The sequence below is a fragment of the Cydia pomonella genome, chromosome 6 (assembly GCF_033807575.1).
Source record: "Cydia pomonella isolate Wapato2018A chromosome 6, ilCydPomo1, whole genome shotgun sequence".
In the NCBI taxonomy this organism is placed as follows: Eukaryota; Metazoa; Arthropoda; class Insecta; order Lepidoptera; family Tortricidae; genus Cydia; species Cydia pomonella.
Genome location: NC_084708.1, coordinates 2,967,966 through 2,984,600, shown reverse-complemented (window position 1 = coordinate 2,984,600; position 16,635 = coordinate 2,967,966). Strand labels below are relative to the sequence as shown.

The 16,635-nt window shown below is 37.7% G+C and overlaps 1 protein-coding gene across 1 annotated transcript in view; it reads right to left on the bottom strand.

Annotated features, from left to right (window-relative positions):
• LOC133518725 (zwei Ig domain protein zig-8-like) overlaps positions 1–16,635 on the bottom strand; it is a 698,354-nt gene that overhangs the window by 587,358 nt on the left and 94,361 nt on the right. The window contains exon 3 of the mRNA XM_061852405.1: positions 10,310–10,473. Within this exon, the coding sequence (XP_061708389.1) occupies positions 10,310–10,473 (164 nt within the window). The remainder of the gene's footprint in view (positions 1–10,309; positions 10,474–16,635) is intronic.

The following is a 16,635-nucleotide window of genomic DNA, read 5'->3' as shown; positions in this document are numbered from 1 at the left end:
GAATAGAGAATGTGCTTTGCAGTCTCCTCTGATTCCTGGCAGAACCTGATATAGAAATATGAGTTTTTTTTTTTGATAGCCTACATTGTGTCCCACTGCTGGGCAAAGGCCTCCCCTGTTTTCCGCCACTCGTCACGGCTTTGTGCATGCCCCCGCCAGTCGCCACGAAATGAGTCCAGGTCGTCTCGCCATCTCGTTTTTGGCCTTCCTCTGCCTCGGGTGATCTGTGGTGCTCATTTGGTCGCTATTTTGGCCCATCTGTCCGGGTGCATCCTACAGATGTGTCCCGCCCAATCCCATTTGTGCTTAGCGGCCTTCACACCCACATCTGCGATACCTGTTTTACCTGTTATGAGAATAATAAGAAAAATAACGTATACTTGTATATATTGACCCCGTGTATAATCCGTTCCCATCGTACTTTCTCACAAACGTTCGTATTTGTCATCAGCCTCATTTCTCCTTGTAATTGTAGCACTATTAACTACTGTAGTAATCATTTGTGACAGTCCACATCAAAAGGGACCTTATGGCGTTTACGCCGTTATTACCGGCGCGCTAATACTAATGCGGCACTACGCGTCGTATGCGCCAACCGCCATAAGGTCCCTTTTTATATCGACTATCACATTTTATTGTACAAAAACAGTTTCACATAAAATTTATGAAACTGAGTCTATATACAAATCAAGTACCCAGATCGCCATACTAACTGTATACAGCATGATTTTGAGGTCGTGTCCCGAATATCAAATTAAAAATGTCTCAGTTCAAAAAGTACTATGGCAGTGTAAATTTACGGTTTGTAGCAATATTACGGTGTGTAGCAAAATCTAACGGTATATTTTTACTATAGGATAGTGTAGTAAAGTGTAAAAATATATACACGGCTTTATCAAAATGACGCCATTTGTAATCTGCCGGTGCCAGTGTTACGGATTTTGTCGAATCAGTGCGTTTTTTTACGAGCGGCCGTCAGTCACAGCCGGCGGTTAATTGTCACGTAATTTAGCGTTTAAAATTGTAAAAATCTGGATGAATGCGTCGGGCCTGCGTGTCAGGTCCTATATAATTAAAAAAAAATACTTCGACTTTGCTTCAGTATTGACTGAGAGCTGGAGAGCCATTCCAAGAACTGTCTCGTAAATGTATAGGCATTAATCATTTAACTGTGTACCATCAAATTAAGTATACAGTGTGTCCCTAGCCATTGGACAAAGCCGAAATGTACATATGCATTAAGGTATTTAGAACCAGTGTACAAAGTATCATAACAACTGGTGTAGCGGTTTCGAAGAAATTAACAAATTACCATTTTTTACTTTAGAGCAGCCTGTATGTGTTAGTAGCTCCTAAGGTAGTATCCTTAAAGAATAGTATGGAATCTTCTTCGACCTTTTTGATTATCTTTTTTATTCATGACACTAAATGACTTTTGTAAAATGTCATCATTATCAAATATTTCCAACAAATTGTCAAAAACACTCCCAAAGATTAACACTTCTTTTTGTTGTCGATTATTGCAAATAAGTTTTGTTCGAAAAAAAATTTTTTTTTGTTCTAATTAAAAAATATTAACGTCAGAGCATTCCTGAGAAGTAAAGTAACCCTACGTGGGATTTCAGGGTTTGTCCAATGGCTAAGGTCACCCTGTAGAGGCGTCAAAGTAAATTTTGTAGTCAACTAAATTTACTGCCATCTTTCGACACAGAACTAAAACTCTAAGAATAACGTATGGCTATTTGACCCATGTTCTTTCACTGATATTTGTCAAATAACAAACGGTGTCGCCATCTACTCGAGTATAGGCCAAAGGTATATCGCCATCTAATTGCATAATTTATTCTTGATATTTGGAGGCACGTTTTTTTCTTAGACTTTATCTTATACGGAGTATATATCTTTGGTACCATTAACGGCCGGTTAACAATCGTCACATAACTATCGGTTAACGTCTAACCCTATACATTTTGTCAGGAAAGTGACAGTTAAACGTTACCGAAACACGACTTTTTTTTTCTATGTATGGACTTGAAGGGAAACACGACTTAAGTCGTGCTTTAAAGGGGCCCACATATGGAAGGTAGAGGCAAAGAATAGAATCTCCATAGGCAGAACTGATGCAAAAGTGTCCAGCTGTCAGCTATAAATCATAGTTCCAAATCTCTCCAGAGTAGCGCTGGAGTAGCTAAAAGCCTAGGCGTTATTGACGGAGTGAAGTACGCTGTCTATGATTAGATTTTTTTCTCATGTACTCTAGGTATTGTAGCGCTACCTATTTATGGTTTTTTGTCGGACACTTTTTGGTATATGAAGATTCTATTCCTTAACTTGGTGGAACCACCAAGTTAAGTACCAGCATCACTGCACCAGCCTCCTGCAGGGTGAGCCGCCCGATGTGCGCCGCTTCCTGTGGCAGACCCGGTGCCCTCCACCAGACGTGTACGTGCAAGCTTTAGAGCAACTACCGCCTGGCCATAAAGAACCTTGGCCAATTTGGAAGTCCTTAAACAGGCTCAGGTCCCAAGTTGGTCACTGTAAGCAAAATATGGCCAAATGGGGATTGCTCTGTAGCTCCTCGACTCAATGTACCTGCGCAACAACGCAAACCATGGCATATCTGAGGGACGCGACAGCCAGGGCTGTCAACACCGCTGCCTATTGGGCTTCCATCGTATAAAAAAGGAACCTCGACACGAAAAGAAGATTCCTTAACTCTACCTTCCATCCACTGATTACCAGTTCGCCGGACGTTATCGGCCTGTCAGTTATTCGCGATTGTCAGCTCTTGCGAGTAACTGACAGGCCAATATCGTCCCAAGAACTGGTAATCAGTGGGCCCCTTTTAATACAAGTTTACCTGAAATTGCCCAAAAACGCGTTGTATTTTGACGACCGGGTTAGCCTAGTGGGTAGTGACCCTGGCTACGAAGCTGATGGTCCCGGGTTCAAATCCTGGTAAGGGCATTTATTCGTGTGACGAGCATGGATATTTGTTCCTGAGTCATGGGTGTTTTCTATGTATTTAAGTATTTATAAATATTTATATATTATAATATATATATCGTTGTCTAAGTACCCTCAACACAAGCCTTATTGAGCTTACTGTGGGACTTAGTCAATTTATGTAATAATGTCCTATAATATTTATTTATTATTTATTATAAAATATATTACATACACTTTTTCAACGTCTCACGTCGATGATTATTTTACTGAACATTTTTCACATGCTTTTTCACGGGACTGAAAAAATCCTATATGTGCAAATCTTTTAAAATTTTACGTTTGTGCGGGGCAACGCTGCACAATTACGTGGAATGTGGAGAAGTCGGGGAAGCTAGACTGAATTTACAAACTTATATAATTTTTTATTGGTAAATAATTATTCCGCCACCTATCATCTTCTTTTTAATCATATTTCAAAACAAAGGTTTTAACAGATTTAAACTAAAATGCGAAACCTTATTTCACGCTCACAACATAAAAAATAACGCCAGCGAATTCAATAAAAAGAAACCTATTTAAAAGCGTTCACAAAGCAGCATCTCCCACAACAATGGTTCACGATTTCACGGTGCATATAATTTCCGCGATGGATGTGTGGGTATTCTCATAGCCATAGCCCAGTTTTTCTAGTGCAAAAATATACAAGTAAATTTATATTTTCGGTTCTGTTCCAGTGCTGCTGAGCTGAGCTGGTGGCCTAGCGGTAAGAGCGTGCGACTTGCAATCCGGAGGTCGCGGGATCAAACCCCGGCTCGTACGGTCACGCCTGAAAATATCGATACGAAAAAAGTGCCAAAAATATATGTATACACGACATTATTGCCCATATATAAAGGTAGTGTATACATATTTTTGCCACATTTTTCGTATCGATATTTTCAAACTTGACTGTACCAATGAGTTTTTCGAAACTTATGTACGAAATATCATTTGATATTTATCAGTCGCTTTTCGGTGAAGGAAAACATTGTGAGGAAACAGGACTAATCCCAATAAGGCTTAGTTTACCCTCTGGGTTGGAAGGTCAGATGGCAGTCGCTTTCGTAAAAACTAGGGCTCACGCCAATTCTAAGGATTAGTTGCCAAGCGGACCCCAGGCTCCCATGAGCCGTGGCGAAATGCCGGGACACCGCGAGGAAGATGATGATGATGGTTTTGTTCCAGTACTCCAAAACTTCGAACTCAATGCGTCGAATTATAATGGTAAAATTTCGCATGAAAATCTTTGAAAATATACATAATGGATTGATGAAACAGGAATTACCATAATAAATAAGAAGGGTTCCTTTTGTACCTTTTTGGTACGGAATCCTAAAACTGTTTCCTCATTCCACCCTACTTCGTATACTCCGAAAGAGCAATCAAATCACGAGGAGGTCAAATCAAATTTACATTGTGACATCTACTCGTAAACGATCTCAGTAACGCATGTATTTTGCTCGTAATATATGACTGTTCATATTATATGAAGTGCGTCTCGTGCACCTTTTGATATCACAACGTTTGAATTGACTTCTAGGTCTCACCCTTGCTGGCTAGGCTATTATAATGTCAGACCTCGGAAATTCTTAGATATACAGAGATAATTCTAGTCTCGTATCATAGCAAATTTAGTGTATTTAAAAACGCCCTGTGAAGGTAGTATCAAAAATGAGTCCTCAATCAGTACCCCTAGTGTAAATAAATTTGATTTCGAAACGTGACGTACGCGTTTGCGTTTAGTCTCATTTTGTATGTGATTTAGAAAGAGCGCGCCAAGCGGGACGTTTTGGAAACTCAAAATCCTATACAAAATGAGACTTAACGCAAACGCGTTCGTCACGTTATGATGTCGATTAAATTTACACTAGGGGTACCTACTGAACTACCGGATATGACGCAAACGCGAATGTATTTAAGTTACTACTTAAATGTTATTTTAGATATTATAAACACAAATGGGTGGAAAAACAATTAAAAACTTAAATTAAAAACTTATAAATAAAAAATTTGTCCCAGATCGAGACCGCTTGGCAGGGTGTCCAGAAGGCTGGCTGCATTGCCCCTCTAGATAGCAATGCTTATCCGCTGGGCGAAGTACAGGCCAGCCCTCTGGTCACCCGAAGCCTCTATGAGGCGTTTTGCTAACTCCTTATAGAGGCGGCGCGCGCTAGGCCCCCACGGCCCTAGGGTTTCAACCCCAAACGCCGCAAATATGTAACTACTGCCGAGGTTGACATACTACTTAAATTATTAACCAATAAATAAAATTAGATTAGGACTTAGGCGAGCGGAGTTGCGCAAAAAAAATAAAAATAAAAAATTGTTGTTGTCCTCCTTATTCAGCTATCCACAAACAGCATGCAAACAATACATTTTTTTTTATTATGCCTACTTATATGATATTACACTAATACAATAATAAAAAAGTCCATCAAGTCCATGCCTATATACAAGAATATCCACGTGCACACAATTAAAAGATATAAGTTAAATTTTAGTTTCGTAATTAATATAGAATCAAACAGATAGCTAAATAAATAGGCATTTTTGTTATTAAAAAGTATTGTTACATTATATTTATATTAAATTGGTTTACCTAAGGAGTCAATAAAACAAATACCTAGCTTTTTTATATATATTGTCAATATAGTGGTTAATTAATTTAATTAGTTTCATTATTTAAGAATTATTTTACAGAGTAATACCTTTTTTGTATGAGCCATTTATGTAGGGCTTTTTTACATTCTAACGAGCGAGACATGTGAACGCACCGTAAAGACTTTCTTTCAAAACAATTATTCCACTTTAATGTTACGGAGGAAAATGTAAAACGCTTAATCATGAAGATAATTTTCAGTACAAAAATATAAATACAAATCATTTCAGACTGTGTCGTAAACAGAGCTTTTCCGATCTACCGACAATCGTATTTTGAGTATTTATTTTATATGAAATATTTCACTATTTGTTTACGTCATCGAAATGAGTTTTACAATCTGTTTACTTACATTTAGGGTGACACACGGCAAAGGATGATGCCGCGGAACGCGTGTTGCGCGTTCAAACTACCATTAGTAGTTAGGAACTCGAGTCTATTGAATCTTAATTTAAAGAACTCAACTCGTTTCTGCGCGACTCTGCGCTTAAAAATCTTTCGAGTGTTAGAAGTTCTAGTCGAGACGTTTAATCGCGTCTTAAATAAATACATCGTACTAATTTTTTAAAACAACCAGTTGAGAAAGCAGGATTTAGACCTGGTTACTCCACAAGGGACCACATACAAGTACTGAGCCAGCTAATTGAGAAGTACAAAGAATTTAACTCCCCGCTGTACCTGGCATTTGTTGACTACCAGAAGGCATTTGACTCTATTTCTCATGATTCAATTAGAAAGGCTTTAGAATATCATAATATAGAGGAAAAATACATAAAACTAGTAACTAATATATATAAAAAGTGTAAAAGCCGAGTAAAGCTGGATAAATTAGGGCCATACTTTCTAATAGGGAGAGGCGTCCGCCAAGGAGATCCATTATCACCAAAAATATTTATTGCAGTTTTAGAACTTATACTGCACAACATTGGGTGGAAAAATAAAGGCATTAGAATAGGGTCTAAATATTTAAATCACTTAAGATTCGCTGATGATATCGTATTATTTTCCAATAATGCAGAGGAACTTGCAAACATGCTTCAGTGCCTTAATCAGAATAGCAAATCAGTGGGATTGGAAATTAACTACGATAAAACCAAGCTTATGACTAACTACAAGAAAAAGAATATTGAAATAAAAGGAAGGAGCATTGAATATGTAAATGAATACATATACTTAGGCAAACTAATATCATTCTTAGATACAGACACAGCAGAAATAGAGAGACCCATAACATCAAGCTGGAAACGCTACTGGTCACTTAAACATATGTTTAAATCAAAAATGCCCATACCACTTAAAAAGAAACTTATGGACTACTGCATCCTACCAACACTGACATACGCCTGCCAGACGTGGAGCTTAACAGAAAAAAATGCCCAAAAGATTTCGGTTTGTCAGAGAGCAATGGAGAGGAGCCTACTCAATGTCAAGATAAAAGACAAGATTAGAAACAAAGACATTCGGGAAACAACCCAAGTAATTGATGCATTACAATATGTCAAGAAAATGAAGTGGAGATGGGCAGGACACATTGCACGTTACGATAGCTCAAGATGGGCGAAAAGAGTGACGAAATGGAGAGGACCAGGGAGTGGTGACAGACAGGACCAAGCGGACTCAAGCGTTGGGCTGATGACATAAAGAAAACTGCCGGCATGGGGTGGCATTATCTAGCCCAAGATCGAGAGGCATGGCAAAAACTGGAGGAGGCCTATACCCACAAGGGGATCCCGAAATAAAAAATGAATAAAAAATCTCATGTACAATAATATTTTATTAACTGTTTTTATGATTGAATACAGTTTATATGTTATTCCTTGTAAGTGTTTAGCATGCAACACAGAAAAAAAGGGGTCGCAAATAAAGGCTATTTTATTTTATTTTATTTTATTTTATTTTTACTAATTTTTTCCCGGGTTTTGTCTAAATGAACATTAAGGAAACTAGGCGTTCCTATTAATTACATGTGGAAACAATGCCTTTCAGAAAACTTTTCTACATTTATGATCCTTTACACTCTCTACGAAAGACTGGTCTCGATAAGTTTCGACTTAGAGATTAGAGCCTTTAAAACGGAGTCCAGTCTTAAAGGATTCAAATGACTTGAGTTTTAATTAACACTAGTCCAAAACGCTAAACGTCTGCAACGCGCATGTAACTCCTCCGGAGTTGCAGGCGTACGGGACTGCTTACCATCACGCGTACGGAGGCAAACAAGCATAAAAACAACAAACGCTTTTCATTTCATAGTTCGGGACATCGGAATCATATAAAATATTCAGCTTATTATTTATCATGCCACGTTGAAACCGTTAATTTGCCTGGGTTATTTTCTTCGTCACAAAACTTAAAACACGCCGCGTTCCACTACAAAGCGTCGCTCCGTATGTTCTGCTTTAATCGTTTCGAATATTGAATTCGATTTCGTCATTAATCATCAATACGAAATAATTTCATTCATTCGTAACGTACTTTACTTCTTTTTAATTTATTTTTGAATTTCAAATTAAACTCAATCAGAATAAATTAGTATTCCATAAAGTAACTTTGGGGTATTTTAAGATTTCACTTTTAAGGTTTTTTTCGCTAAAAAACTTATGAAAGTCCTTGTAGCCTATTTATTTTCACAATTAATTTTAGACTTAAGCAGATGGTAGGACAATGTTTACCGAGTGTTACGTTTGGGCAGTTATGTAATCTTGCACAACAAATATTCCAAAATACAACGCACATCGTATCGCCGTACAGCGAGGAAATACAGCCAACTTTCTAGGCACCATGCCCGTTGACGACGATCTGGGCGAATTTTTTACCACTAGGTTTATAACTAATAGTAAATTGTATTATGCTTGTTTGTACATATTCGCGCGCCGCCTCTATAAGGACTTAGAAAAGTGCCTTAATGCGGACACGGGTTGCCCTGTATTTCGCAGCCAGCCTTATCGGCACCCTACCAAACGATCACGACTTGGGACATTTTCTTTAAATTATAAGTTTTAAATTTAAGTGTTTTATTATGTGTTTATCCATTTCTTTTTCCGTTGTTAATGGATAAATAATTAGTTTGTAAAGACTTCCGGAACGCAATATCAATATCAATAAACAGAAATATTTCCCAATGTCTATAAAAATACCTTCTGACAAAACCCATCTAAGCGAAAATCCTCCCAAGCCTGACTTATAGGTATAATGGCTACCCCACGCTGCGTCGCCGTTGCGTTTCCGCTGCGGCCGGCGCCGTCTAATTGTTCGAGATAATTGCGATCTTCCCTCTTCAGCTGGTTACGAAAGGAAGCGGGGAACTGTAGGTACGTCTTGGCTATTGCTTACGATAAAAATGAATTTCATCCGACTTATGAATAAAGGTTTTTTTTAGACGGGAAACGGGAACTATCAATATTTAGTTATTCTTGTATGGTGGGGACAATTTTTTATTTAGAAAACAAACAGTTTTACAAATCTGTCTTACGAAAATGAACTAAAGATAGGCCTAAAACTTCCTACGTTACTAAGAAAACTATTACAAAGAATTGTAGATTACGCGATTAAATTACCCGTACTACACGCAAGTAAAGTAACAATAGTTACAAAATAATGCAAAATATGACTGGAACAAATTTACCAAAATTTGCCGAACTTTGTTCTTGAACACGGACAAACTATAAAAAAAATGTCAAATTAATCAATGATCATAAAAGTCGATGTCCCTTAGTCACTTTACTATAAATGAGACTCGAGTCAATCGCTGTTGATTTGTCTTTTTTTTCGTTTTTTTTTTTCAACTGTCTACTCTAAGTGTTCTTGAGACTCAAAAATACAGACGCACAGGCATTTGTTACTGGTGACGGACAACTTGAGAAGTCTTGTCACTATGAATAATGTACCTAATACATGCCTGCTGACAGATATACAAATGAATAGTGGAGGTTTATTTCCATTAAGAATCCCTAAAAATATCCAGACTGGTCTATATCTACTATTAGTGTTGTAACATATGCAGCATGACAACGCCGAATCTGTCGATGGCGTAAGACAAACGCCGCCGGCATCTTATTTATTTATTATTATTATGAGCTATCTGTACTTCTCTAAAAAAACTACACTTATAACGTTAACTGTAGTTATTATTATTTTAGCATAAAAGTATTATGCCATTAACAATTAATATAATAAATAATGCTGCATTATATTAAATAAGCGAATTTTTTGACATAACTTTAATTTATTTTTCCATATTTGACATTGTTTTTCTTTCTTACTGTTTTTATTTAATTATTGTTTTTCTATAAATCCTGGCTTGACGATCCTTTTCGGGTGAAAATTTCCATTTTATAATTGTTGCTAGCTGGATTATGATGTTATTGTTAGTCATTATTTAGAATTTATTTTTGACGATCACAATATAGATTCATATAAATTGACATTAATGTAATTTGTAATGCAATCGTATATTGTGTAATAAATAAATCTGAATCTGAATCTTAATAATTGAGACATTCCATGCACACAATTGATGTTCACATACATGGCATTGTCATGTCATGGAAAAACCATTTTCATATGCCTTATGGTAAAACGTAACTATTACGGGTCAACAATGTTTAATATTTATAACATCTACTGTACGCTTCCTTTCCTTTCAATTAAATGAACTAGACTGACCGTTCTATTCCCAAGGTTGCGCACGCGGCAGCTCAGGTACGCCGACTTGCCCACTAGTGCTGTGACGTTTCTCGGCGTGGCGGCGTCAAAGGACGGCGCAAGGCGCGCGGCGCCGCCTCCCGGGAGTGAGTTGATCGGCGCGCCGCCGGCGACGTCACTTGTCACTGTAACAAAAAGTTTATAATAATTACTTAACACCAGAAATAAATTATATAGTTTTAACCTTTCGTATGTTATTATTAAATTTGTTTAAAACTTGAATAATTTGAATGTAGAGACGCAATTATCAATGCTAAAGTATACCAACGGTTAATATTATACACCGTGATATAACACCATTGCTTTATACCATTATTCTAACGATTGCGAGTTAAACATTGATATCAAAGATATCAGTCACAATTGATAGGATTGTTTACTGAGGTGTGCCAATTAAAAGTATTCTATCTATCTATTGTCTAAGATATTTCCTTTTACTAACAAAATACTGTTACTATGAGGCTAAAATAAAAATAAAAATATTTAGATCCTAGGATCCTAGGATTTAATCCGCCGAAACTAGTAAATTACACCGTAATATGTATTTATCTACGCAACACTAGTATTGATGAACGTTAAAGCATAGAATAACAGTTTACAATTTTCCACATTATACGTATTACTCGAAGCTCACCAAAACGAAAATAGGTCTAAGGCATCAATGCTAACACAATGTAGCAGAGCACGACATTTTTTAAAATTTCACTCGGCCAGCGCTACCGCGTCAATCAATCATCGTTAGACGGCGCGGAGCACTCGTGCACTCGGCGTTGTGGACAAAAAGTCAGCGTTGTGAACAAAAAATCTTGAATTCACTGGCGTAATGATGAGGTCAGTTTTTTCTCCGGGTAATGGTAAACAAACATGGGTTTGGCAAGCATTAAGGTTACTTTTATGCTTACAGAGGTAGCATTTTAATTACAAAGAACTGACTGAAATATATGAGGCATATTCAAACAAAAACCACCTGACGAAGCCAGTGTGGCGGATTTCTTACATACAAAGAATGTTTTTTAAAGTTTTGTTAAAAAAATTGATTATTACAGATTTGAATATGCATGTAAAATAGTTGGATAATTATGTATTAAAGTTTTGTTAAGTACAATAAATATATGGAACATCCAAAAAGCGATATCATATATCAATAAAAAACCTTGCTCGTACACCTTCGACTACGATATAAGATCGAACTCTGGCAGCAGAAACATAGAGGTCGTACTCGACCTAATTGTCATATACCATGCTAGGATAAATGACCTAAATATTAAAACCAGTTTACTAAAACCCCTCCATTTTTAGCGTCACCAAGCAATATTGAAGCACAAAATGTTTTAGCGTAGCCGCCGCCGCTGCTACGCCGCTTATGCCTACGTACTTTATAGCATCAACCTGCCTGAGATTACATTCCAACGACGTGTAAACTTCATAAGCTACGTAGTTCGCGACACTTGCCGAGTAAAACACAAGTTACCATCAAAAATATTTTTTGTTCACTTTTATTGCCGACTGTACTTTCTCCCCTTTGCATGTCTATCAAGTTCTTTTGGCTACCTTCAGACTACATTATTAGATTAGCTTGTTTGAGGTTGTTTTGGAGAAAAACACCCTTTTATTCAAAATATATTTTTCGTTAGCCCCATCCGCGATCTCGGCGTTATCCTTGAACACCTGAATAACTGTTATGCTGTGTCTCAATTTCCATGAGCACCTGAATGCAGTGACCCTTAATTGTTCAAAGAGGTTGGGATTTGTCATTCGGAATGCCAGGGATTTTTCAAGAATCATAAAACTGCTCAGATTATTAACTCTTATTCAGCGGGATTGGCGGGATCTTGCTCAGCACAGGGAGGATTGGAACGTTAGAGGGGAGGCCTTTGCCCAGCAGTGGGACACACAAATAGGCTAATTAGAAAAAAAATCTCTCTTCAATATCTTACTGAGTAGGAAGCTTGAGACGATCTCTGTGGTTTGGAGCCCCTACGAGGTAACGTACGTCTTACTTCTGGAGAGAGTACAGAAAGTATTGTTGCGCTTTCCATACAAGAAACTGTTCGGGTAGTACCCGAAAAGTAAAAAGATATTTATTAAAACTATTATTGCAAACAACTGGAAAACTTATAATTCTGATAAACTATATATAGAATACATAAATAAAAATATTAAAATATATAAATAAATAAATACTATAGGACATTATTACACAAATTGACTAAGTCCCACAGTAAGCTCAATAAGGCTTGTGTTGAGGGTACTTAGACAACGATATATATAATATATAAATATTGATAAATACTTAAATACATAGAAAACACCCATGACTCAGGAACAAATATCCATGCTCATCACACGAATAAATGCCCTTACCAGGATTTGAACCCGGGACCATCGGCTTCATAGGCAGGGTCACTACCCACGAGGCCAGACCGGTCGTCAAATATACAATTAACATACCACTACATATTTAATACATACATAAATATTTATTTTGACAATAAATTTGTCATTTGGTCATACATAATGTTTTGCAAGAAAGGGATCAAACAAAAATTAACTAAAAGAAACTCTAGGTCCATGGGGTCCCAGCGTGCACAAGTTTTTTTGCAGAAATCGTGAAGCGTGGTTGACATAACTGACTGAAGAGCTGGCGGCTTCCTCGCACAACGTATCAGTATTGCGATACAACGAGGAAATGCCACCAGCATCCTTGCTACAATGCCTCAAGGGCCTATTTTAGATTTAAGCTAGTTATAGTATCTCTGTATATATCCATTATTAAACATAAATATATTCTACAAAAAAACTAAAAGAGGCTAATAAAGTTTTATGATTAAGGGGGTAATAGGTTGTAGCATGAAGAAGTAAGGAAGTAACAGACAAACACAGTATACTTTCGCATTCGAATGTTCGCATGAAGCTCGCGTGAGCTTGCAAAGCTCTGGGAATTGTAGGCCTGCACAATTTCCGGATGCTTCTATATTTATGTTTTATATATGTACTTTATACATACTTTTAAATAATTTTATATGCACTTCTAGTTAGATATAGAATATTATATAAGTGAAATCTCATTAATTCTGGCGTCAGATGTCTTCGGCAGATGTATCTACGATCTTACTTTCTCGTCAGATGAAGATTTTTTTCATTGTTTGATTATGTCAGAAGTTTTATTTTTTACGCGTGTATTACGTGGGTAATTCTGTAATTTATGGTAATTTCTGGAATGAGCCATTTATAGGTCACGCAATGAAAATGTTTATTTGTTGAAAATATAAGTTATTGTCTATTTTAGATACAATATGTTCGATGATGAATTGTGTTTTAGGAATGCTGTATGAAAATTATATCTATGTCAGGGGGTTGTGTATTAAAAAAAAAGATTCCAGGAACTTTCAGTATGACCTAAGTACACTACGCCTGTCGTTATGACGACAGAAAGCACATACGCTACGCTACGACGACGCTTTTGAAGTTGTGCGTGCTCGTACCGCTCTCGTTCTACGCGCGTTATTACGATACGCTTACGCGTCTCTTACGTTTACGCGCTGTGTGCTGAGGGCTTAAGTGTGGCTATGGCTCAAGTGTGGCTGGCCTTCACGTTGGGCCCTATTTACACATTGAATAGTGTTTATTGCAATAACTTAATTATTTTAGATATAAACAAGCCAATTTGAACTTGCACTGGTATTAAACCTAATCATATCAGTTAGCTGTCACACTGAAAGAAATGTTTGCATAACTGTAACAAAATTTTGGTTACTGTTTACACAAAAATTGGGACTTGCGAACTATGTGTTATATGTTACAAAACCGTGTTTGGCTATCAGTGTTCAGGTACTGGGTATACACTACAAAATAAGTTTGTTTTATGCAAAGTTTATTTTCTTATAACCGTAGTTTAGTTATTTAGTAAAGTTACAAAACCAGTTCGGCTATTTATTTTTTTCAGTGCATTCGCGCGTTCATTTCACTCAGACTTATCCGCACAAGTATTAGTGCGAACGAGACGCCTGCACGAATGAAAGCTATTTGATATTATCCCAATATCATTCTAATATCGGTTCGATATGCCCCACTTTGTCGCTTGCCATAAGGACGAGATTTGCTTGTATCTTTATACGAACAACCTGTCAAGGCGTCCTTATGACAAGGTCACATATAATATGTTTTGTATGGTGATATCGAAGTCTCCTAAGCGCTACTATAATCAAGTCTTCTATGTGCAGGTATTTACGTCGGCTTTAATCGGTTTTACATACACGGCGATTAGCATAATCTGCCGATAGCGAGTAAACTAGCGCAGTAATAGCGCGGTGACAGGGGACTGATCGAGTCTTTAGTCTAAGGATAGAGACGATAAGGTTATATAAGAGCGCTTTAATACGCGTATAATGCGTTAAGTGCCGTGCAGCGATAGACTTGTCTTCAGCAAGTCCGTTGTATTTGGTGAGAGGGCACTCAAATACTATGTGGTGTACAGTTTGTTCTAAATCCCCACTTGTGCCAAAGGTACAAACAGTTACCGAACCCAGTCCAAGATCAAATCCAAATGAACGTTATTAAACATATATGATTCACATTTATCATTTAAAAATCAATTATACCAGGTAACATCAAACTAAAAAAATTGCATCAAATTATTTTGCTACACATGTATAAAATACAACTTTCTCATCAGGTTTTGAACAACAAAGAGATCCTTTACGAGCTGGTGTGCTAAAAATTATATTCTTAGAACGTTGGCTTGTAAAAATATTTGTGAACTCGGCTGTACGCCAGAGTTAGTCATGATAAAAGGTAAAAGGTATCCGTTTTCTATCATACATAAACTTAAAGTGCTACTCTAAAATCCCTCTTTAAACAAAGGAGAAGTGCTTCTACAATGTTAAATAAATGGGAAGGAAAATATATGGTAGTAAAATATGCAAGGTAAATGTATGCAGGGTAAAGGATGACTTTAACACCGTAACACCTCGGTTAGGTACACTCATTCTGCGGTACAAAATGGTTGCATTTTATCGCCTGTCACTTTCCTACTTACGTACTTGTTAGAACGTGACAGGCATAGTGACAGGCGACAAAAATGCGACCGTACTAGCCGCTGGTACATAGGTAAATATTTATGATTAAGTGTAGCATTCGGGTACCTGTGGGTGGTCTTCACATTGGAGTCTGTTAACTGTCTTCACATTGGAGGCAAGTTGTGCAACCCTGGAGTCCTGGCAGAGGTGCGTTTGAACGTACCAGATCGGTATGTGTGGCGGCGGCGGCGGCCGAGCCTGCTGGCCGAGCCGCGCGCTCGAACGCAACTCCTTCGCCAGGCCCCCTTTACGCGCGCAATTCGGACACTTAATCGAGTAGCGATCGAGTTAGATTTGTTTCTTTGTTCTTTGAGCGAATTCACAAGGGCCACGCTATATGTATTGTGTTACTGTAGTTTGTAATACTTAATCTATTTACTATATACCTATGTAATTATTTAATTTTGTGTGTCAAATTCCATACTGTCGAATTAGGATATCCTGTAACGATGGTTGTGTGTATGTAATAAAAAAAAAAAAAAAAACACATTGATTACTGTTTATTGCGAGTTCATACATAAGGTACATGCAGAAAGTAGCAAATGTCAAGGGTATAGATATTAAGGATCATTCCCGACGGTCCAGGTCGGGGCCAGGGCATCCGACACTTCTGTTATCTATAGAAAGCATCACGTGATCACCGTTCAACCGTTATTTAAAATGAAGTGTCGGAAGCCATGGCCCCGACCCGGACTGTTCTACCATGAGTTATCCTTTATTATATAGGACATCCTTACACAAATTAACTAAACCCTACCATTAGATCAAGAAGGCTTGTATTGTATGTACTTAGACAATGATATTTTTTTTTTATACTACGTCGGTGGCAAACAAGCATACGGCCCGCCTGATGGTAAGCAGTCTCCGTAGCCTATGTACGCCTGCAACTCCAGAGGAGTTACATGCGCGCTGCCAACCCTAATCCCGCCCCCCCTCGTTGAGCCCTGGCAACCTTACTCAGCGGCAGGAACACAACACTATGAGTAGGGTCTAGTGTTATTTGGCTGCTGTTTTCTGTAAGGTGGAGGTTCTTCCCCAGTTGGGCTCTGCTCTAGATCTGGAATGACATCCACTGGCTGTGCCCTACCACACAAAGCGAGATGACATTCACAATGCCCATACCTCTCTTAATATAATAGGTACACAAATACTTCTAACAAATATCTGTGCTCAGCACACAAATGGATGCCCTTACCGGGATTCGAACCC